Genomic DNA, 24697 nt, shown 5'->3' with positions numbered 1-24697 from the left:
TAAATGTTAAAGTAGTAGACTCTTTTTGAAAAAGTTTTGCAGTTATTAGATAGAAACTGAAAATGTCATTTACCTGTGCCAACACCCAGGGAATGTCATCTTTCCTAATAATTGCTTTTCTTAATTTTGTTTTCTTTTACAAATGCATTGGCTGGCACTTCCACAGCAATACTAATAGTAATAATTCTTGCCTGGTGTCTGACTTGAATTTTTTGGACGTTATCATTAAATATGATGCGGAATTCATCTTAAATTGCATCAAATACTGTTTGCTCTCTTCTATATTAACCAAAGTTTTTCCTTTTTTGAGGGTTTTTTTTTTTTTGTTGGTGTCTTTTTGAAACAGGGTCTTGCTATGCAGTTCAGGCTGGTCTTGAGCTCACTTTGTAGCCCAGGCTGGTCTCAAACTTGCAAGGATCCTCCTGCCTCAGCCTCCTGAGAGCTGGGATTACAGGCGTGTGCCAGCAGGCTTGGCCCTCTTTTGATCTCTTAACATAGCAGAGTGTTGGTAGATGTTCTTGTATTGAAACATTGCCTTCCTGTAGTCAACCCCATTTGATCATGGAGGACTAGTGCTTTAATGATAAGCTGGATTTTAGCCTCAATATTTATATTGGTCTGTTTATTATTATTTATAGTTTGAGGCAAACTGTGGTATCCATGTTACACTGACATTGGAGATACAATGGTAAGAATCTTATACCTTAGGCTAAACAGTTTATTTTGTTTTTGTTTTTGTTTTTGTTTTTTTGTCTTTTTGAGACAGGGTCTCACTATGCAGTTCAGGCTGGCCTTGAGCTCACTTTGTAGCCCAGGCTGGTCTTGAACTGGCAACGATCCGATCCGAGTGCTGGGATTACAGGCGTGGGTCACCACGCCCGGCAGGCTAAACAATTTAAATTAGTAGTTCCTTAAAGTCTGAAGACTGTCTTGTGATTGGGTAAGCCCATTTTTAATATTTTCTATCCTTGCATTGGTATAGTTTTCTTTCTTCAATTAATTTTAGTAACATATGTGTTTCTGTATTACACTAGGCAAAGAAATATTACCATGAGTTGTGCATAGTAATTTTAAGATTGTAATCTACTTTAGTCAGATTTTTTCTCTTATCTTTAATTTTCTGTATTTTAGTTTTACTCTTCCCCCTTTTTTTCTTCGTGATGTTAACTAGTTTTTATTTAAGTATATATAGTGTTATATTTTTTAAAAAATAAGTCCTTACTGAATCATTTCTGTTATGATTTGGTATTTTGATGGCTGCTTTTCTAGCTTTATGACAACCAAATCCTTTTTTTAACTTTCTTCATTTTTGTTTGTACTTGAGTTAGATGTTTGATTCATTCACTATTATTTTTTCTTTATTTGTAAGAGGTGATTTTTTTCCCCCCCTTGGTTTAGAACTTTCATAAAGCTATGAAATTTCCTCTAAGTACTGCCTTTACCAAATTTTACCCTTAAATATGTAACATTTTGAAAGTAGTATTCTGCAGTTGAATTTTTGTGGTTATCTAACATGTTATGTAAGAGAATGTTAAAAAATTCTCCAGCTTTTCGGACATTTCTGTTTCCTTTTGTCTCTGGCCTTATTGTTCTATAAATAGAAATTATAGACTTTTTTCTAGTTGTAATTTATTATATCTTAATTCTGGCATTAAAAACTTTTGCAAACCTCGATGGGCACTTGAAAACCTTTGTAAGTGATCCAGACATTCTTGAAAAAAATGAAAGTGTGTTGTCTATTTCCGGGATATAAAATTTGAAATGGTATCTCTTAACTCAATTTCATTAATTATATAAATTATATCCTTAGTTGTTTTTCTCCACTTAATGTGTTAAATACTTATGCCTTTTTAAAAATTTTTTGCCATTTTTTTCCTATGTGGTACTGTTGGAGGGCATAAATATTCATAATTAATCTTCATTGTGGACTATGCTTTTTACATTATTAAGTGTTATCATCTTAAAAGCTCTGTATTTGAATTTAATCATGAGTGATATTAATCATCAGCTCTGCTTTCTTTTGCTTGATATATCTTTTGTGGGGGCAGGGGACAGGGTCTCACTATGTAGTTCAGACTGGACTTGAACTCACTGTATAGATTGGGCTACCTCCAACTCACAAAATCCTCCTGCCTCAGCCTCCTAAGGGCTGGGATTATAGGCGTGTGCCACCATACCTAACCTGCTTGATATATTTTTAGTCATATTATTCCTTTTAAACTTTTTGGGTCATCTGGTTATATGTGTATTGCTTATAAACAACATGCAATTAGAATTTGTTTTTAACATTTCTCTGGAGATATTTTCTCAGAGCAGTTATCTAATTCACTTTTATTGATGTAACATATATACTTGATTCTAATTAATTTTGTATTTTTTACAATTTCCTTTGCCCTCTGCTTTACTATATGATCTGCATTTTCTTTAATTTTATCCTTCTAGTAATTAAAAGCTGTGTAGTCTGTTTTTGTTTTTATTACTAATTAAAAATTTAACTTTAAAGCCAGGGATGGTGGTGCACGCCTGTAATCCCAACCCCAGTACTCGGGAGGCTGAGACAGGAGGAGCACTGCTACTTTGAGGCCAGTCTGGTCTACAAAGTGAGTTCAAAGCCAGTCTGAACTGCATAGTGAAACCCTGTCTCAAACAAACAAACAAACTTTAATTAATGTGTCTATTCCTCTACTTGCAGTTTTATTAATTTCAGGAATTAGACAGCACTGAATATTTATGTCCAGCTACAAAGTTTGAGAATACTCAGCCATATATACCTGATCCTCTCGTGCTTCTTTCACCCTGCTTCTTTATTTTGTTATGCTTGAGGATTTTTTCCTGTTTTTATGGTTATTTTAGGAAAAATTTATTATTACAATACATTAAAGAGTGTATTTGTAAGTGTTACAAATGAGTGGATCTTACTGTTAAATGTAAGGTGATTTGCTGTGCATAACATCTGCTTACATAACTGTGCATTATCTGTTCTTACATCTTGATTTTGAACCTTTTCTTGTTTGGATGTATTATACATCATTGCCTAGGTTTTCAGGAGGAGCTACTTATGGGATGCATTTCCCATGCCTATTGGAAAATGCTTTCTTATTACTTTTATACATGATTGGCAATTTAATTGCTGACTTGAAATAATTGGATCTTATTCTTCTCAAGCCTATATAGATACTGCTTAATTGTCTTGTATGTTACACTGAAAAAGTCAGAGGCCAGCTGACTTTTCTTTCTGCAACTGACTAATTTTTGAATGTCTGGATGGTAAGGGAACTGTGTTTACCCATCTTCCATGTCCATGAATCTTCCAGCTTCACCAAGGTATCTCAGTTTTGATGACCCTATATTCTTCCTGGAATATCGGTGACTCTCGTTTCAACTACTTCATATCACGGATTTGAGCATATTTTGTTTTGCTTTGTCTTGTTTGCTGTCTACTTCTAGAATACTTTTATCTGTATGTTGGATCTCGGTGTTCGAACCTGCTTCTCTGTCATCTTCTCTACCTGCTTTCATCTACTTGTCCTTTTCCTGTGCTTTTGTGCAGTTTGTGAGGGCTGCTTTCCACATCAGCTCTGTTTTGGGTTTGTGGATTGTACCTTTTATAACTTTAATACATTTATTAGTTCTGCAAAGATATTTTTTTGTCATCAATTTCTTTCAACTGCCAGCTCCCCTTTCATCTGCTGTCTTATCATCTTGTCTTTGATCTTTTCTTCCATAGAATTTCTGTTAATTGTTATGTATAAGTGTCTTGTGTATCCTGTTCTTTCAGAATATATTGCTCACTGGTATTTGTTTGTTTATTTATTTATTTATTTATTCTGGGGGTTTTGACACGAGGTCTCGCTGTGTAAGTCCAGGCTGACCTTGAACTCACTATGTAGCCTAGGGTGGCCTCAAACTTGCAGCAATCCTCCTGCCTCAGACTCCCTAGTGCTAGGATGACAGGCGTGTGCCACCACACCAGCCTGTTTGGTATTTTTCATGAAGTTTCATTCTCCCACTTCACCCTCAGTTTATTTTTTCCAATTCGTTTTGATTGGGACATAATTATTAGAACTTTCTCTTGGCTCCCAGACATCAGGTTCATATCACTTGAAATCTCTTAACCCCAGCTCAGCGTTCCCTTCAGAGCATGGGTTTGAGACTTGATGGCTGGTTTTCTTTTGCGGTCCTTCAGCAGGCTAAAGAGTCCTCTGGTTGTCTTTCTGAAGATGCAGTTGGTTTGTTGTGGCCAAACTCTTTGTTTCTTTCTTGACATTTTTCTTTATTGAGGCCTTTGTCCATGGTTTGTGACAGTTAGCTACTGTTTTTTTGGGTGGGGGGCTGGTTCTTAGTGTAAAACATATATCCTTTTCTTTTTTTGGTACCGGGAATCGAACTCAGGACCTTGCACTTGCCAGGCAGGTGCTGTGCCGCTGAGCTATCTCCCCAGCCCCTAAAATATATGTCCTTCTCTGAGGGATTCCCAAATACCTTTGTGCCATCAGGTTTTGGTTATTATTGAGAGTTTAGCTCTGTATTTATAACTTTAGTGCAAAGATCAAATGACCACTCCAAGCATGGAAGTGTTCATTAATAAGATTTCATTTGTCATGCAAGTTTCCTGTTCCAGAGGATTCTAGTGTCCTGAGGATTTACTCAATTTGTAGTATCTTCTGGATAAAGACTCTGTTCCTTTCCTCTGTGGATTGCCATGTCCTACTTTCAAAATATCAAGGACACAATGTCATCAACCATCTGAAGTTTGTAAGGGAGGTGAGTATCAGGATCAGCGCTGCACTGGCTGCAGTATTCATTCTTTTAGGGTCAGCGATTTTTTTTTTTTATAAGCATACCCTTACTTGCTTCTGAAGTTGGGTTCCCAATTTGGTATTTTCCTATTAATTACTAACTATAAACTTAAATATTTACAAGCATTAGTCCTCTCCCATGCTGTTTAAGTACTGCATAGCGATTATTGTATTCATTCAATCAACAGCATTTGAAAACAAGGGAGAAGGAGATGCTGCCTGTTCTGTCTGATAGTCTCAGGGACTGTTTCACACTGCAAAGAAAGTTGGAGTCCGTACTTAAACTTCTGCAGGATCACCCTGAGGGTGTGTTAAAATGAACTTTGGGGACTCACCCCTGGAATTTCTGATTCAAGCCTGGAGTGGAACCTGAAGATTTGTGTCCCTGAGTTCTTAGGTGATGTTGGTGGTGCTAGTCCAGGGACCAGACTTTGAGAACCTCTGTCTTAAAGGATAATAATTGCTAAGACCTTCAAAATGTTGGTGAAAATATTCTACATGGTGGAAAAACAAATATAGAAGTCGCCACATCTCATCAGGACAATAGTGGACTCTTCTTACAAGATAGCTTTATGGAAAATATTTAAAAAGTTTGAGATGATTCCCAGATGTTCTGATGCATTTAGCTTTTTAAATATACAACAAATGGACATGGAACTCACTAGAAATAAAGACAGATAAAATAGGAATGGATAAAGGTAAATTAATATGTTAGGCCATGTAGAAAAATACTCGTAATAGTGGTTGTTTTTAACGCAGCATATATTCTGAATCGATAGCTGGTGTCAGCAATGTATTAGTATTATTTGTCTGAGCTACTCACTCGATGTAGTACAGGGAGGCTGGCTTCCTTGCCAGGCGCTCGTTGGAATGATTGCTCTTCTCTCTTCTGCTTTACATGGAACTGACCCTGATATTTCCAGATACCCCTAAGGCTCATTCAGCCAGCCTCTTCAGTGACTTTGTTGGCAGCACACATTTTCCATAAGAAACAAGCCAATGTTTCTCCTGGGGTAGATTTGGCAGGCATAAACCTGCTACATAACCTTGTTCCGATTCCATGAGGTTGGATTCTGAAGAAAGATAATTCAGTGTTATAGCTCTTGTTCTTGTGTGTATACCTTTGTCAGCAACTTTCAGTCTTCCAAATGTGTTTCCAAAGTATGAACACACAGCTTGCATGCCTAAGAAGTTTCCTGAACAGTCAAACTGCAGGCGATGGATTTTGCACCTTTTCACTGACTCTCCTGAGTATGAATCCAGGGCCGTGGAGACCTAAGGGGTTATTGTGGAGCTTGCCACCACCCCCGCCCCATGAAAAGGGTGCTTATTACTGAGAATACACGGAGCATGGACTTTTAAGGGGGAATAGGTGTTGGTAAACGGAGTAACACTCACGGAGAGTTCTTACTGCCGAGTCTCCCTCTCAAATTATGGAATTCATTTATTTCACCCCGGGTTTCAAAGAATTTGTGTTCCAAAATGTTTAGCAAGGCTACTTTTCTTGAGACCTCAGTTTTCCTATTGAAAAATGAAGCTGTATTGGACCAGATTGAGCTATTTGGCCTTTAAAAATCCCCTCCTCTCTGATGAACATGATAAGCTTATGGATGATTAACTTTTGGAGTAGATTCTTCTCTTTAATTTAATTAAGGAAGGCACAAGTAATGTATTGCTTCAGTGTTTGGTTTTTTTTTTTTTTTTCTTCTTTAGTGTTTTTCAGGGATGCTAAAGAGAGAAAACTCTGCTCCTACCTGTTATAATTCCCTCCACTGAAAATTTTACACAGTTTTAGTATGTAAGGGAAAAATTGTCCTTCAGGCTTTACAGAACACTTTCCAAATAAAAATAAAAGAGTTTTGTGGAGAGGAGGTAGCCCAGTAGTCTCAGGTGTAGCCATAGGTGATGACCACAGGTGTCGCATCAGCTTAGGACAACTTAGCAGTGTGATGTATACATGGGTGGAACAATGCAGCCAGAGATGCCCTCCCTGTGGATGAGGAGGCAGTGGAGGATGGCCACTCACCTAAATATTAAGGACAAGAAGCAATTTAGCATTCTTGTATCCTGGAAATCAGGTAATCCGTGTAATATAGCTTCATTTGTTGGGGCGGGAAGTGTCATATAGCACTAGATTTGGTTTTTGTTTTTTTTTGGTCATGGAGGCTCTCTGGAATTGCTTAAGTTCCTAAACATTTACTTAATTTTCACCATTTAATTTTCACCAGGAAAAAAAGCATGCATTTAGTTATTCATACCACAAATCTCATCAGGGCCTGACCTGTGCTGGGCCTGGGCCTGGAGACAGAAGAACAAAAAAGGAACACATTACTCGCCCTCTGAAGAGTGATTTTGAAGAGTGAGAGGCCCCATCACCTTGAAAGAAGATAATTTCACACACCAGAGAGGAGAAAATATATACTGTGTGTTACACAGAAATCGTCCAATTGTCCTTGGAGGTCTTATGCTAAGTGTAGAACTTGACCATTTGTGGTGACATTGACCCCTTATAAAGGTTACAGGATCGTCAGCAGGGCAAGGTCCTTGTCTTAATTACTTTTCTCATTGTTGAGACAAAATACCTGATACCCAAAGTTAAAGGAGGAGAGGTTTACTTATTTAGCTCACAATTTGTAGAGGTTTCAGTCCTTAACTGGCTGGCTCCAAGGCAGGGTGGCTCACAGACATCACAGAGGAGAAACAGTTCATGGCAGGTAGAAAGTAGCAAAGCGACAAGAGGAGTGACCACAGCTCTTTTTATCCCTTATATTTTATCCAGGCTACTTAGGGCAGGTAACACTCACACCTTTAATCCTAGTGCCCTTGATCCTAGCATTGTACCGTGAATCAGTCCCAGCGTAACACACTCTAAATCCTGCCACCTTGGAAAAAGCCCCACCTATGACTGCATGAGGCTTTGGCAGGATATCTATACACAAGGTGTAATTATCACTAAAGATGAACCAGTAAGTCATATGCTTTCATTTTGGATTTTTCTAGAAAGATACATACTGAAATATGCAAATCAGGAGAACTAAGAACTCATGATATCACTTAGCATGAGGGCTGCTAAGGTCAATTAGAGCCTTAGCGTCATTAATCCTGCAGCTAGGAGAGAATTTGTTGGTCACATGGGCCAGGGACTCACTAGCTACAAACCCAAGAAGGTCTTATAAAGGTAGAAACTGAAAATACCTACAGGTCACTTGCAAGAGGGTTTGTTTCTAATCTCGGCATTATTGATACTTTAGATCAGAGCATTCATTCTTGGTGTGAGCTGTCATGTGCATTGTACAATGTTAAGCAGCATCTCTGAACTCTACCCACTAGATGATGGTAGTAAGCCCTCTGCCTGTGATAAATGAAACTATCTGTAGAGAGTGCCAAATATCCTGGGCTTGGAGGGGACAGAAAGCAAAATTGTTCCTGGTTGTGATCACTGCTTTGTGATAACATGGGGAAAGTAAAGGAATTAAGCTTTCATGGCCAGTTATTATTATTATTTTGAAGTGGAAAAAGCCTTTATTGCTGGGCATGGGAAGGCTACAGAGAGAGACTCAAGGACCATCTGAAGAATACATTGGGAAAAAAGAACACATTGGGCTAGGTTGGGGGTGGAGTTTATGGGGCGGCTTAAGTGACGTTACAGACACTGATTAGTTGTTGTACACGTGAAAGGAGACAGGAAGTTGTAATAGGGCACAAGTTGGTCTGGGAGAGACACATGGTTGTCTCTGGGCCGCCATGTTGGGTCACTGCCATGATGACTTGGCAGAAATTTATATGGGCAGAAACCCATCATTCCCCTCTTTTGGTTATAGGAGGGGCAACGACTCTTTCAAGCTACTTCCTGCTTATGGGGGCGACATTGTGGCAGAGGGCAACTGAACAACGAGTTATACCCATGTGGAAGCTGGTGCCAGGAATCTCAGCCAGGATGAGGAGTTTGTTGGCAGCGATAGCATGCATCCTGGATTGAAGAAATCTTGAAAAAGTTTAAAAATACGAGGTGCTATAAGAATGAAAACAATTATGAATAATGGGCCCAAGAGAGTGAGGAGGAAGGGGATCCATGATCCAAAGGTGTTATCCCAATGGCCAATTATTTTTTATGGTTAGTGAGAATCTTACCATTTAGAAATTCTAACTTATTCACTTATTAACTCCATCATTCATTTAATTTATATTTGGAGAGCATTTGTTCAGTACATGATTCCCCTGTTTTAGGGCTGAAGATACTAATATGAACAAGACAGACATAGACCCGCGGTAAGGATGCTTGTGTTCTAGTAAGAGGCAGACTACAGAAAAATGAGTATCATGTCTACAATGAAGAAAATATAGGGGCATAATATAGTAGAGATGAAGTGCAAGTATGTTCTTATGGGTAGGGGGCTCAGTTTCACAGGAGAGTAGATGGAGTTGTCAGGGAAAATTCCTACAAGATAGAACCTTAAGCTCAGACTTGGGATGATGAGGAGGCAGCCACACGAAGACTGACATTTATAGGTCTCTCAATAATAGTAAAAAGTAGGGGAGTGAATTTAATCAGGAAAAAAAGTCTTTTAAAATATGAGAAGAAAATCATGTAAAACAGGTCCCTTGTATGAAAAGGTTGAACACCGTGATCTAACCTCTTCATTTAGCAAAATGATCAAAGTAAGAGCCTCAAAAGACTTGCTTAAGGTAAAAATGGCAGGCAGGGACATCATACCTACTGTTATTTTTTGGTTTTAGTGACCTGAGAACAAATTCTTAAATTGGTTCGATAGAAATTTCTCCATGGCTTGCTTTTTTAATAGCTCAGTATCGAGTAAGCTAAAGAATGTAAGTTTGTTGGACAACAGCAGAAATCATCACTAAGGATTTATGAAATGTGGAACTTGGCCACTTACCTGAGCTGTAGTGTTTTCACACAGTGATAAAGTGTACAGTTGTGTTGGTGGACAAATGTCAAAGCTTTCTGCATCACTGTTGGGATGCAGCAATTCTTAAGAATAAACTCACTTGGTGGATGTAGATTGTGGATTGCAAGAGAAAAGAAATTATTTAGCTGTCCCTTAAAAAAAGGAATCCTAATTCTTGAGTACCTTCCAATCTCAAATATAAACACATAGTGTGTTTTTCTTACTATAAAAGTAAATTAATTTCTTGAAATAAGGGTGGGAAAACCAATGGTTCTGAATGAGTCAGCTGGTTTGATCAAAAGCAAGGACAACCTTCTGAAGGCTTGTGCCACAGGTGGAGGCCAAGAGGAATGGGGAAAAATTGTCTGTCTGTCTGTCTGTCTGTCTTTCTGTCTGTCTCTCATATGAATATATCATCTAGCTATATAGCCAGGCTAACCTTGAATTTGTGAAAGTGACTACCTCAGCCTGAGGTGGGAGTGGTTGCAGATGCGCTCCACAGCATAATCCCTTTTTGTAGGAGGACTTAAACATGTTCATGGTTCATGTAGACCTAAGCCATAGTCTGCCAGCAAGCAGGCTGCTTTAGAAGTCATCCTGACAGGGCAGTGAGATGAGGAACCCTGGTTTAAAGGGGAACAAACAGACAGACCCCCAGGAACCAGGTATAGGTAATCAGTGTTGTCTAATTCAAGGATTTTTGATGAGATAAGTCAAGGGGATGAAGTAGGCAGATGTAGTTCAATTTTCATATAAAGGAAGTGACTTGGTCTGAATTTTTAAAATTAAATAATACTGACTAATAGTAATATCTGTGGAGTATAGTGTGGTTTTTCAGTACATCTATTTAATGTGTAATGATTACATGAGGGTAATATGCATATCTGTCACTTCGGACATATCATTTCTTCATGTTGGGAACTTTCAAGTTGGAAATATTTGATTAACTTTTGCCAAGCATAAGTATCCCCTGTGTACATATTATTAGAAGTTATTCCTTTGAGGAACTAGAGTGTAACTTAGTGGTGAGCACTTGTCTAGGCCCTGGGTTTGATCCCCAGCTCCAGGGGAACAAATAGCCATTCTTCCTGTCCAACGGTACCTATGTACCCATTATCTATTCTCTCTCCATCCATCCTTCCTCCTCACTGTTCGCAGGCTCTCTGGTAACTGATATTCTTTGCCTTCCTTTTTTAAGATCTGTTTCAGCTTCCACATATAAGTGAAAATGTGGTATTTATCTTTCTGTGCTTAATTTATTTCACTCAACATAATTTCCTCTTCTTCCATCCATGTTGCTGAAAATGGACTTGTCTGAATTTATGGAGCATACTGTGAGTGAGCAAGTCTTCAAAAAGATTGTGTTGGGGGGTTTTGGTGGCCTTTTCCCCAAATAAAGGAAGTTCTTCTGGCCAAACTTTCTTACACCTTCCACAGGTCAACAGGCATACATCACTGTTTTCTTTAAAAAAAAAAAAAAAAAGAATAGAGAGCAAGGTAAGTTATTAAAATTGTTTCAGAATTCATTTACTGAAACCAGGAGCATCAAGACTTGGTGTATGTGGCTGGATCTTTTGAGGAGGGAATAATTTTAGATTTGGCCATGAAGATACAGGCCAAAGGTCTAAAGCCAGCCAGGCTGACAAGCCCATGGGGAAAGTAGTGAGTGTACATTTCTGTCTTTCTCCATGTGGAAGACGACTTTCACTGTAGCTTCTGCTTACTCTGCGTCTTAATCAGTTCTGTAATGAAGACCCAGCAGCATATCTGCAACTTCCCTTTAATTTTACAATTTTTATAATGAGAGTTCTTGGAGTGTGTAAAGTGTCTGTAGAATCCCAGCCAGCATTCTGAAGAGTCTCTAAAAGAACACCATGATTTTCTGTCTCTGCTGTTTGGGTGAGGTTAGGCTCTGGAGGAGGTAGAGCAGTTATCTCTTATTCAGAATGCTGGGACAAGAACGCCTTCAGTTTCCAAGAACTTCCTGGTGTACCCAAGACATTCTAGAGAATTCCTCTGTACTTACCATTTCTAATCTATTTAGTAAACATCAAGAATGGTTCCCCATTATTTGAAAGAACTTGGTGAGCAGGGCTTTCATTTGTTATGGTTGTGTTTTGAGGGTATAGGCATTTTCATGTTGTTTCTAAGCCACATCTCAAGACTATTGAGTTATCTGGTGAACTGTAGGTTCCCCTTTGCAGACAATGAAGTCTAAAGCTACTGAGATACCACCCTGCTTCCTCCCTTTCTTTTCTTGTCCTTTCTCTCCTTTTATCTCCTTGTTCAAATCACAGGCTTCCTTTTCTGAGGACAGGAGAGCTGGCAGACTGCCTACTGGCCTGTTGGCCTCAATTAGCCTTGTATCATTGCAAAGGAATGCACAAATTCTCCAGAAGGTCTGTAGTATCTCTTTCTGTATTAGACACTCACTACCTGCTTTCATAACAGGTCACTCAGCCAGAACCGCTTCCTATATAGCTGACATTTTTTAGCTACTTGGACTACATCCCTAGGTGCTCATCTCATTTTAATGATGATCCTGAAGGTATCTGCTATGAAATATTACTCCAGCATGCTCTATAATACCTGAAAACTTTATATAGGAGAGCAAATCTAAAATAGGAAAAAACCTGAAGACTAGCATCCTTATCCAGGAAGTGACTGCATTATTAATCTGCAAATTGCCTGCCTCAGACTTTGTGCTTATAGACAAGGTCCCACAGATGGACCAGGCCAGCCACATACAGCAGAGGCCACGTGCATTGGCAGGACTTGGTCTCGTGGCATTTCCCTGATACTATTTAAATTCAGTCTCATATTGAGTGTTACATATGTGATTGCAAATTAATCCTTTCTTTTCTGAAAATTTGGTTTTGAGGAGCAGCTGTGTCTCCCTTCTGAATTCCTTAATTATTTATCCTCCCTGATATGTTAAACCTTTCATTAGTGTGGTGAATTGCCAAGAGTACACAGAACTCTGCTTAGATCATGTAGCAAATAGTATAAACATTTGATAGGACATTTGAAGACACCACATGGTAAGCCAGGATCTATAGTAGTACCAAATGGTGTGAGATCATTGAATGTAGCTTGGTGTTAGAAGTTCTTTGTTGGTTTATTTTTTTAAACTATAACTTCAGAGTAACACATATGTCACTTGTATTTATTTAGAAAAGAACTGATTCTGCCTTCGCTTTGTTAAATTTGGAGTACCTAGACCCATATCAGAGTTCATATATAGAATTCGTCCAATTGGCTGTTTTATATTTGCATTTATAAGTTTTATTCCTTAACTATTGCTTCTGAAAGAGGTTTCACTTCAACTTCTCAGTTCAGTACTGTTTAGGAAGATATTTTAATGATTTTTAAGCTATTAGAGCTTCTACTTTGGTCATGACAAGAATAAATGATCAGTAGTGATGCAGAATACCCCATGTTGCTGTAAGACTAGCAACCCAAGATGCACAAATTTGCTGTGTTTGCCTCCCATCTTTTTATCCTTGGGGCTTGGCATTTGCAATTAGAAATATTAACCTTGCAGTACACCCCACAACTCTTTGACTTCATGTCAACAGCTTCTGTCTGATCTTTAAATATATTGTTTCAGAATGATCTTCAAGTTCCTGATTTTGTTTTGTTTTGTTTTTCTGCCTGAAGTATTCCAGTGTGCGTTCTTGAATTACCTGTCTTTGAATAAATGGTGTTTCCATTCCTAGGAAAAGAAAGTAAAAAAGGACAAATGAGGCACTAAAGCCCTTTATTAGAATTGTGTCGGAGAAGAACTGGGGAGTTTCGAGTCTTATAAATGAAAGTAGGTTTCTGGAGTGGACAGAGGAAAAGCACCTTATGGTGTATCTGGATCTATTTCTCAAAGGCTTTGAAGGTTATAATTAGTTGCTACTGAATCACATGGCTGTGGGGCTTCCACAGCTTTATTTCTGGTCTACAGTCCTTCAGTCAGAGAATAGGTTAGATCCAGGCAAGGCCTGTGCATTTTTATTTGCTCGCTTCCTGAAGACCACCGGTACTCTGACTTGAGGACCACCTTATACTTCCGCCGTCAAGCATAGAGAGCGGTGTTTGCCAAGCTGCCTTGGACCAGCTTGATGGTGGCAGGCTTATGAGAACGCTGTGAAACGTCAAGAACACTTCCCTGTGCCAGTTACATCTGAGTAGTGAGTTGGAAGGACACATGATGAAGCTGTGATTTATCTGCTTTCTTCTTCCCGGGCGGAAAAACTGAGGCGTCACGGACCCGTGGAATTCTGAGCGCAGAAAATGGGTGGGCAGACTGTGTCAGTGCAGCCTGGTATTCTGGAGACAGAAAAAGAGCAGCTTATGTCCATAACGACTTTCCTCAGCTCTAATATGTACATTGCAAAACCTTAACATAATTCTAGATGTTCCTTAAATATGTCTTCAGGAGTTTGTCAAACTTGGATGATGAGATGTGGGGTTTCCTGTCAAAATCCTGTGTTTTGAAATCCGCAAACTGTTAAGTGTAAACTGAACAAACCAACCACCCAAAATAAGTAGTGTGAAGAATAACAAATAATTAGGGGTCTAGAGGTTTCATGTTAAAAGGAGCAGTCCCATGAGGCATAACTTACTGTAGAATGAATCACCTTTCCCCTTGCAGCCATTAACATGGGTGGTGCTTGAAGTCTAGTTATCTAAAGGAATTCTGTTTGACCTTGAGGGGCCTGGAGATATGGCATGGGGCTAGGAGAGGAGGGTACTCATTTGATTTGTAGATTGATCTCCTGACCTTTTTAAAATTAGCCTTTCTTTTTAGGTAGCTCAGAAACTTCCTTTTCTGCTTTGATTCTGCAGATTTGGTAAGTGAGAAAAAATATTGCTGATCTCATAATCGCAGTATTATTAAGTGAGGTAAGTAGTTTTGAGATCAAGGCTTTTAACTTTAAATCATAATTTTGTATCCAGGGTCTAGGTTAGCCTCTTCGTGTTGGTGCTGTTCTGCGTAGATGAAAGAGTCAAATATGCAAGGCTTCGTGTCTCATCTTTTTTGGTTTCTTGTAGGATTATCGTCTGCTGCAAAAACATACTCTCTGGCTGATGGATAGGGGGTGGTCTTCCTCAGGTCCAGTTTTCTTCATGTCTATCCTCTCTTCCCTTCATCTCCTCTTGCTCTTGCTTTCTGCACTTACGTTCATCCAAGTCTCATAAACATATCAAGTTTCTATTTGATTGTTTGGGCCATGCCAGCAATTTCTGTTTTCTTCTTCTGTCAGCATCTTCAGGAGAAATGTGTGCACAAAGGAAAAATGGCTTTCAAAGTAGGCTACATCCTCATTTCAGTATTGGTGCAGACATCAAATTGAAGGCCATTCAGCTCTACCTGCTACTGGTTCTCTCAGCAGCCTGGAGATTAACCTCTTCTAAGGCTTTGAGCTATTTTTGAGGTTGAGACTGCACCAACATTAAAGCTAGAACCCATTAGAAAATCACTTTCATCATCTCTTATTTTTTCCATATCAGTGGCTCTTTTTTCTGATCTCCTAACCCTTTAATCTCCTTTGTAGCAGAACAAGGAGATTGTTAATTTGTGTTTGTATCCAATGCGGTTAGCATCCTTGATAAGAGCGTTAGAAGACACCAAAATACTAGAAAACTGAATTGGGGGATGAATTTCATCTTAGGTGAATGACTTAATGCTGAAGGTGCCCGCTTTCCTTGTTCACAACCATAATTTTTGTTGATACGGAGCAAACCAGGCAGGCTCAGGCTTTCCAAAAGACACACAGCAGAAAGCCTTTTGTTGCATTATTTCTAAAGGCCTGAAGATTTGAAGGGAAGAGATTTTGTTTTCCTCCAAGCTACACAATGGAGCTTTCAGAGAACCTCTTTTAAAAGGAATAGCTACAGCCTTTGTGTTGAAGGGTGTGTCCGTTGGCAGGGTCTGCTGATGCAGACAGACTGGCTGGTGATTAACAAAGGTCATTAGACTTTGGAATCTGGCAAGCAGCATAGGATGGTATGTCTTCTGCGTGTGGAAGGATGACTCCCAAGAAGCCAAGGCTTCTGGAGGTCCCCCTAGAACACCCCCAAATCTTGCTGTAGAGCAGTGTCTGGTCCTGGGTCACCCTGTTCTAACTACTGCTCTGCTGGAACTAACAAACCAGCATATCAATCATGGAATAAAAGAACCTTTGGAGATCTTGGTGAATGACATTTGAGGAGGAGAAAGGTGCTGCTTTTCGGAAAGAAATGAAAACAGTTAATTCTTTGTTGGGAAGAGAAGAGCATAGGAGGAGCCCAGTCTGCCCTTCTAGCATTCACTTCTGATTGTCAGCCTAGCAGAATCCAAGAGAAGCCATGTTGTGCACGGAGGAGAAGCTCTGAGCTAAAATGGCTGCTCCTAAAGCTCAGAGGACTAGGGCAGCTTAGTGAGTCTTAGAGCTTCAGTGACGCAGGAGCTCCTATCTCTTGAAAGTGTGATAAACGCATTCAGCAGAGCTGTGGCTTGTTTGGCTGAGATGAAAGGACTAAGCTTGGGGGATGGGGAGTGCACACTGGATGATCTGCTTTTTTCTGTAAAGTGTTCTAAATGCAGGAGTCGTCTGCACCATGGAAAAATTTGTTTTCAGGTCTAATGGACTGTGCGAAAGGAGAAGTGGGGTGGGGCCTCAGTGACTGCTGTAATTTGATCCAGAGCTGATAGCAACCTCTTCCACACAATTTGGGTTGGTGCTTAGACATAAAAGCTTGTGTATCTGGAATATTGAGACTTAGTTAGTTGAAAGGACTCTGGTGCAGAGTTCAATGTTTATTGAAAAAGGATAAATTGCTGGGTGAAAGAGGAGGAGGTAAATATCTGCGTCTCACTCTGCAAGCTCAGGCTGTCCAGAGCTGGACTTGCCAGAAGTTATTTTAGCAGGCTACCAGGAGGAGCATTCTTTCATAGAAAATCCTCATGCCATGGCTCCTTGCACTGCGTTGACAGATTATTAGTGGACCTCATTCTTTCTGTAGAAATCATTTATCATTTATAAGAAAAGTATAGAAAACTGCATCATAAAATAGATATGGCTATAGCTTTAGTTCTTGGACATCTGGTTCTAGGTTACAGTGACTCACTTGAGTTTTGTGGTGAGCTTAATGAGGTAACTCATGCATTAAGATAATAACTGGGTAGCTCAATGTGGGAGATAGATTTAGATAGGAAGGACTACACACCTTTCTAACACCTTTTTGATTTCTTAATGGTGGAACTCTCCATTGGGTCAGTGTGAAGATTTTTGTATATTTCAGGCATATAAAAGCAGAATGAAGGTAGCTGGGCAAGTTTTGTTTTACTGCACATCCAGTTCATGGCTTTTTGCATTTCAGTGTACATTTCATGTTTGTAAAGGAAAGAAGTGGAAAAAGCCAGAGTTAGAGAACTTAGAAACCCTTCTTCAAATCTGCCGGCATAGGTTCTGTTGTCTTAATGTAAATTGAGGTGTCAAGGTACAACTTTAAACCAGAAACTGGATTGTCACCTAACGTTGGTTGTTTGAAACCCTCATGAGAAATATTTTATGACCTAATTAGATTGGAGAAGCTGTTAGATTTTAATTGGTAGGTAGTAAAAGAGCAAATAACCGTTTAGCTCTGAGAGAGAGAGAGAGAGAGAGAGAAGGAGAGAAGGAGAATCAACTAAAGCTTTGTGGAATGGAGAAAGGGGTATACTCCAGTATCAGTAAAGATATTAAAGATAATACAAGCAACAAAAGAAACTATCTACCACCACTCCTCAGATTCAATCCTGTCTACCATTTGTTGATAAAACACCAATGTGGTAACATGAGAACAGCTAAGGAGAATTGAGATTTGTCCTTTTTTCTGTATTGATATCTTCTTCTAAGAACATTCTAATTGAAAATGAACATGAGTTCAAGGCAGAACCAAAGCCAATAATAAGTTACCAAGACATGATTTTAGTGGAGAAACTCGGATGCTGCTAAAACTTTTGAAATATGAAGGGTTTCCTTGACAAGAGACATTTGAAGATGTATCAAGCCAGAAAATATTTATCTGGGTTTTCTTTTCTTCTTTGGAGTTATGCAGTCAAGGACATTGTCTCTATTATGTCTGATTGCCTCTCTTTGGCCAGTGTTCCAGTTGGCAAAGCCAAGCGAGAGAAATATGCTGATACTAGAAATATTTCCATTACTGAATGTGTAGCCCCTTCAGTCTGAGGTCTGTGATCAGTGCATTCCTTCTGATGCTTTGTTCTGACTTCTCCCCCAGGTTCCTAATGTGAGAGGATAGTCCCAGATCATGGAGGTGCTGCAGTGTGATGGCTGTGATTTCAGAGCCCCATCTTATGAAGATCTCAAGGCACACATCCAGGATGTCCACACGGCATTTCTGCAGCCAACTGATGTTGCTGAGGACAATGACAATGAGCCACGATCCGGGTCCATGAATGCCAGTAATCAGACAGAGGTGGAGTTTTCTTCTATAAAGGATGAATTTGCGATTGCAGAGGATTTATCAGGTGAATCTATACCAAACTCAGCATATCTGCTATGCTTTAATTACTCTCATTTATTTTTAGCCTGTAGCTACGGTTCTTGATATGTGTGGCTTCTACATTTTCTTACTCTTTACAAGCTAATTTCTTGTTGTTTGGGCATCGTTTTTCTCTTCTTGAGTCTCCTAGGTTATTATCCTTTCAGCTTCCTCATGTCTCCTACTTCTAATTTTGAGAACAAAGTAATAAATTGGGAAGTTATAGAGTAAATACTGCCTTCATGAACCTTGTATATTCAGAGCTATGCAGCTCATTTATGGAGATGAAGAATATATTGTAACTAAAGCTGTGCACTGCATCTTCATCAGTGAGAAGGTGGAATATATGTATGTTCATTAATGCTTCAGGAATACTCCTCAGGACTATGTCTTAAGACTTTAGGCCTTTTGAATGTGATGTTTATTAATGAAGAATAATTGGCATGGTACTGATTTGCATGATTGAATTTCTTAATTCTCTTTTGCTTCCCTTTTCTGACTTTCCTTATGCATTCTCTTTAGGTCAAAATGCAGCTGCATTGGGGACCGGAAGTTACTATGGCCACAGTCCAGGATATTACGGTCAGCATATTGCCCCTAATCCCAAACCAACAAACAAGTTTTTTCAATGCAAGTTCTGCGTACGCTACTTCAGGTCAAAAAACCTCCTCATAGAACACACTAGGAAGGTGCATGGAGCCCAAGCTGAAGGGAGTTCAGCAGGACCCCCTGTCCCAGGATCCTTAAATTATAATATCATGATGCATGAGGGATTTGGAAAGGTCTTCTCTTGCCAGTTTTGCACATACAAGTCTCCAAGGAGGGCAAGAATAATTAAGCATCAGAAGATGTATCACAAAAACAATTTGAAGGAGACCGCAGCTCCTCCACCTGCTCCTGCTCCTATGCCAGATGCCGTGGTTCCGCCCATGTCTCTGCAAGACCCCTGCAAGGAACTGCCAGCAGAGGTGGTGGAGCGCAGCATCTTAGAATCCATGGTCAAACCTTTGACCAAGTCGAGAGGCAACTTTTGTTGTGAGTGGTGCAGCTACCAGACCCCCCGCCGAGAACGCTGGTGTGACCACATGATGAAGAAACACCGCAGTATGGTCAAGATTCTTTCCAGTCTCAGACAGCAACAAGAAGGGACTAATCTACCTGATGTGCAGAATAAAGGTGCCGCCAGTCCTACATCCAACTCTACATATCTGTCCATGAATGCTGCAAACCGGGAGATACCCAACACTAACGTCTCCAACTTCAGGGGCTCCATTGGCAACTCCATTATGAGACCCAATTCTTCTTCAGCTTCCAAATTTTCGCCCATGTCTTACCCTCAGATGAAGCCGAAGTCACCTCATAACTCTGGCCTCATTAACTTGTCAGAGAGATCCCGTTATGGAATGACTGACATGACCAATTCTTCTGCTGACCTGGAAACTAACAGCATGCTAAATGACTCTAGTTCTGATGAAGAGTTAAATGAAATAGACAGTGAGAACGGCTTAAATGCTATGGATCACCAGACATCAGCCCTATCTGCAGAACAGCTGATGGGTTCAGATGGAAACAAATTACTAGAGACCAAGGGCATTCCATTTAGAAGATTCATGAATAGGTTCCAGTGCCCCTTTTGTCCTTTCCTCACCATGCATCGACGTAGCATCTCTCGTCACATAGAAAACATCCACCTGTCTGGAAAGACAGCTGTCTACAAATGTGACGAATGTCCGTTTACTTGCAAGAGCTCATTAAAACTTGGGGCTCATAAACAGTGTCACACGGGTACAACGTCAGATTGGGATGCTGTGAACTCCCAGGGTGAAAGCATTTCTTCTTCGCTGAATGAAAGTGTGGTGTCTTACGAGAGCTCAAGCATCAATGGCAGAAAGGCAGGAGTATTGCTGGATCCTTTGCAGCAGCAGCAGCCGCCACAGCCACCGCCACCGCCGCCACCACCGCCGCCATCACAACCACTGCAGCAGCCACAGCCGCCCCAGCTCCAACCACCGCATCAGATGCCACCCCAGCCTCAGCCACCACCAACCCAACCACCACAGCCACCCACTCAAGCCCCCCCCTTGCACCCTTACAAGTGCACCATGTGTAATTACTCCACCACGACTCTGAAAGGGCTAAGAGTCCATCAGCAGCACAAACATTCATTTTGTGACAACTTGCCAAAATTTGAGGGGCAACCCTCGAGCCTACCACTGGAAAACGAGACAGACAGCCACCCTTCTTCCAGCAACACTGTGAAGAAAAGTCAGACCTCAATTCTTGGATTATCCTCCAAGAACAATTTTGTAGCAAAGGCCTCTAGGAAGCTTGCTAATGACTTTCCTCTCGATTTATCACCCGTGAAGAAAAGAACTAGGATCGACGAGATAGCAAGCAACCTGCAGAGCAAAATTAACCAAACCAAACAGCAGGAAGATGCAGTGATCAATGTTGAGGATGACGAGGAGGAAGAGGAAGACAATGAAGTGGAGATAGAGGTTGAGCTGGACAGGGAGGAAGAGCCAACAGAACCTATCATGGAGGTGCCCACTTCCTTTACAGCCCAGCAGATTTGGGTGAGAGACGCCAGTGAGCCCCAGAAGGAGCCCAACTTCAGAAGTGTCACCCATGATTACAATGCAACCAATGGGGCTGAGATTGAGCTCACCCTTTCTGAAGATGAAGAGGATTATTATGGCTCCTCAGCAAACATGAAAGATCATCAAGTTTCCAACACTGCTTTGCTGAATACCCAAACTCCTATCTATGGAACTGAGCACAACAATGAAAATACAGACTTTGGTGACTCTGGAAGGCTTTACTATTGCAAACACTGTGACTTTAACAACAAATCTGCCCGGAGTGTTAGCACTCACTACCAACGAATGCACCCGTACATTAAGTTCAGCTTTCGGTACATATTGGACCCCAATGACCACAGTGCAGTGTATAGGTGCCTGGAATGCTATATTGATTACACCAATTTTGAAGATCTCCAGCAGCATTATGGTGAACATCACCCTGAAGCCATGAATGTTCTCAACTTTGATCATTCGGACCTGATATACCGGTGTCGGTTTTGTTCCTACACAAGCCCAAATGTTAGAAGCCTGATGCCACATTACCAAAGAATGCATCCCACAGTGAAGATCAACAATGCAATGATATTTTCAAGTTATGTTGTGGAGCAGCAGGAAGGGCTGAACACAGAATCGCAGACCCTGAGGGAGATTCTGAATTCAGCTCCCAAGAACATGGCGACCTCCACTCCCGTGGGTCGCGGTGGTGGTCTGCCAGCTACGTTCAATAAAAGCACTCCTTCAAAGACCTTTACTCCAGAATGTGAAAACCAGAAGGACCCTTCAGTCAACACCGTTGTCGTTTACGACTGTGACGTTTGCTCATTCGCAAGCCCCAACATGCATTCTGTCTTGGTTCATTATCAGAAGAAACACCCTGAAGAAAAGGCCTCCTACTTTAGGATCCAGAAAACCATGCGCATGGTGTCTGTGGACAGGGGCTCTGCCCTTTCCCAATTATCATTTGAGGTGGGTGCTCCAATGTCTCCCAAAATGTCCAACATGGGTTCCCCACCCCCCCCACAACCCCCGCCACCAGACCTCAGTACTGAGCTTTACTACTGCAAACACTGTTCCTACAGCAATCGGTCAGTTGTGGGAGTGCTTGTTCACTACCAGAAAAGACACCCAGAAATAAAGGTTACTGCCAAATATATCAGGCAGGCTCCTCCCACAGCTGCAATGATGAGAGGGGCCGAAGGGCCACAAGGCTCTCCCCGGCCTCCTGCCCCCATGCAACAGCTGAACCGGAGCAGTTCTGAGAGAGATGGCCCTCCTGTGGAGAATGAGATGTTCTTTTGCCAGCACTGTGATTATGGGAACCGGACGGTCAAAGGTGTACTTATTCATTACCAGAAGAAGCACCGAGACTTCAAGGCCAATGCAGACGTGATCCGGCAGCACACAGCCACCATCCGAAGCCTCTGTGACCGGAACCAGAAGAAGCCTGCCAGTTGTGTCCTTCTCCCCACCTCTGGTGTGGAGCGGGACAAAACGAAACTCCGAGCATTGAAATGTAAGCAGTGCTCTTATACCTCCCCCTACTTCTATGCACTGAGGAAGCATATCAAGAAAGACCACCCTGCCCTGAAGGCCACGGTCACGTCCATCATGCGATGGGCATTTTTAGATGGCTTGATAGAAGCTGGCTACCACTGTGAGTGGTGCATCTATTCCCACCCAGAGCCCAATGGTTTGCTTCTGCATTACCAAAGGAGGCATCCAGAGCATTATGTTGATTATACTTACATGGCTACCAAACTCTGGGCTGGGCCAGACCCATCCCCTCCCTCTCTCACCATGCCAGCTGAAGCCAAAACATACAGATGCAGGGACTGTGTTTTTGAAGCGATGTCCATCTGGGACATCACTAATCATTACCAAGCATTCCACCCCTGGGCCATGAATGGTGATGAGTCAGTGCTGCTGGATATCATCAAGGAGAAAGACGGTGTGGAGAAGCCCCTCCTGTCACCTGAAGAGTTGGCAGGCCCTATGAATTGTGAAAATAGTATGCCCATCCCCCTCCCCGAGCAGGAATTAGAATGCTCAGAGGACGCACGACTCTCCCCAGAGAAAAGCATACACCTCACTTCGGCCAACCCCGCCATCTCCTCCACCCCCTACCAGTGCACAGTGTGCCAGTCGGAGTATAACAACTTGCACGGCCTCCTCACTCACTACGGGAAGAAGCACCCTGGCATGAAAGTGAAGGCTGCCGATTTCGCCCAGGACATTGACATCAACCCAGGTGCCGTCTACAAATGCAGGCATTGTCCCTATATCAACACTCGTATCCACGGCGTCTTGACCCACTACCAGAAGCGACACCCGGCCATCAAGGTGACCGCCGAGGATTTTGTGCACGACGTGGAGCAGTCTGCCGACATCTCCCAGAACGATGTGGAGGAGACCAGCAGGATTTTCAAGCAAGGGTATGGTGCCTACCGGTGCAAACTGTGTCCGTACACGCACGGCACTTTGGAGAAACTCAAAATCCACTATGAGAAGTACCACAATCAGCCTGAATTTGATGTCTTTTCCCCTTCGCCCCCGAAGCTGCCAGTCTCCCTCGAGCCTGAGATAACCACTGAAGTGAGCCCCTCCCAAATCTCCATGACTGAGGAGGAGGTGGGAGAGGAGCCTGTGTCCACTTCTCACTTCTCTACCTCGCACCTGGTCTCCCACACTGTGTTCCGGTGCCAGCTCTGCAAGTACTTCTGCTCCACGAGGAAGGGGATTGCCAGGCACTACCGGATCAAGCACAACAACGTCCGCGCCCAGCCCGAGGGCAAGAACAACCTCTTCAAGTGTGCCCTGTGTGCCTACACCAACCCCATCCGCAAAGGGCTGGCAGCCCACTACCAGAAGCGTCACGACATCGACGCGTATTATACCCACTGCCTGGCAGCATCCCGGACCATCAGCGACAAGCCCAACAAGGTGATCATCCCATCCCCACCCAAGGACGACTCCCCACAGCTGAGCGAGGAACTCCGGCGGGCTGTGGAGAAGAAAAAGTGCTCCTTGTGCTCCTTCCAGTCGTTCAGCAAGAAGGGTATTGTGTCCCATTACATGAAGCGCCACCCAGGGGTGTTCCCCAAGAAGCAGCACTCCAGCAAGCTGGGGGGCTACTTCACGGCCGTCTATGCAGACGAGCACGAGAAGCCCACGCTGATGGAGGAAGAGGAAAGAGGGAGCTTTGAGAAAGCCGAGGTGGAGGGGGAAGCTCAGGAAATCGAGTGGCTCCCGTTTCGCTGCATTAAATGCTTCAAGCTGTCCTTCAGCACCGCGGAGCTGCTGTGCATGCACTACACTGACCACCACAGCCGGGACCTAAAGAGGGACTTTGTCATCCTGGGCAACGGCCCCCGCTTGCAGAACTCTACCTACCAGTGTAAGCACTGTGATAGCAAATTGCAAAGCACAGCCGAGCTGACCTCACACTTGAACATTCACAATGAGGAATTCCAGAAGCGTGCCAAACGTCAGGAGAGGAGGAAACAGCTTTTGAGCAAGCAGAAATATGCAGATGGTGCTTTTGCAGATTTCAAACAAGAGAGGGTAAGGATATGTTTTGATTTCCCTTCCCCCAGGAGGCCTCTCATCACTGGTGCCCACATGCACTTCTTCGTTGCCAGCCAAACTGCTGCAGGCTTCCTAGTGACTTAGCTTGCCAGAGAGCTCAATAAGTCAATTAAACATTTCGAGCTTGATTATCCCCCATTCTATGCTCGCCCTCTCCAAGGTCCTGTTTCCCTCCCTCTCTCCCTCTGGCTCCTCCCATGGCTCCCCAGGGAAGGTTTGGGGTGGTTTCTATGTATGTCTTGCTGCCAAGTAGCCTGATCTGAAGCCTTGTTATACAACAGCGCCCGCTCTCTCCTAAGGCAGT

The 24697-nt window shown here is 42.0% G+C and overlaps 1 protein-coding gene across 11 annotated transcripts in view; it reads left to right on the top strand.

The window, feature by feature from the left end:
- The window catches only part of Znf462 (zinc finger protein 462), a 140758-nt gene that overhangs the window by 41396 nt on the left and 74665 nt on the right, over positions 1–24697 (top strand). For 9 of the 11 annotated variants that reach the window (XM_005382769.2, XM_005382765.2, XM_005382770.2 and 6 more), the window contains 2 exons: positions 17963–18212; positions 18749–24369. In XM_005382769.2, the coding sequence (XP_005382826.1) occupies positions 17993–18212; positions 18749–24369 (5841 nt within the window). In that variant the 5' untranslated portion in view covers positions 17963–17992. Of the gene's footprint in view, positions 1–6790; positions 6878–8620; positions 8809–17962; positions 18213–18748; positions 24370–24697 lie in introns of those variants that run through there. The other 2 variants (XM_005382767.2, XM_005382766.2) reach the window with 2 other exon arrangements.

Source organism: Chinchilla lanigera, unplaced genomic scaffold, assembly GCF_000276665.1.
Source record: "Chinchilla lanigera isolate Chin_1 unplaced genomic scaffold, ChiLan1.0 scaffold00018, whole genome shotgun sequence".
NCBI classification, from domain to species: domain Eukaryota; kingdom Metazoa; phylum Chordata; class Mammalia; order Rodentia; family Chinchillidae; genus Chinchilla; species Chinchilla lanigera.
This window is presented reverse-complemented; position numbering and strand designations above follow the sequence as displayed.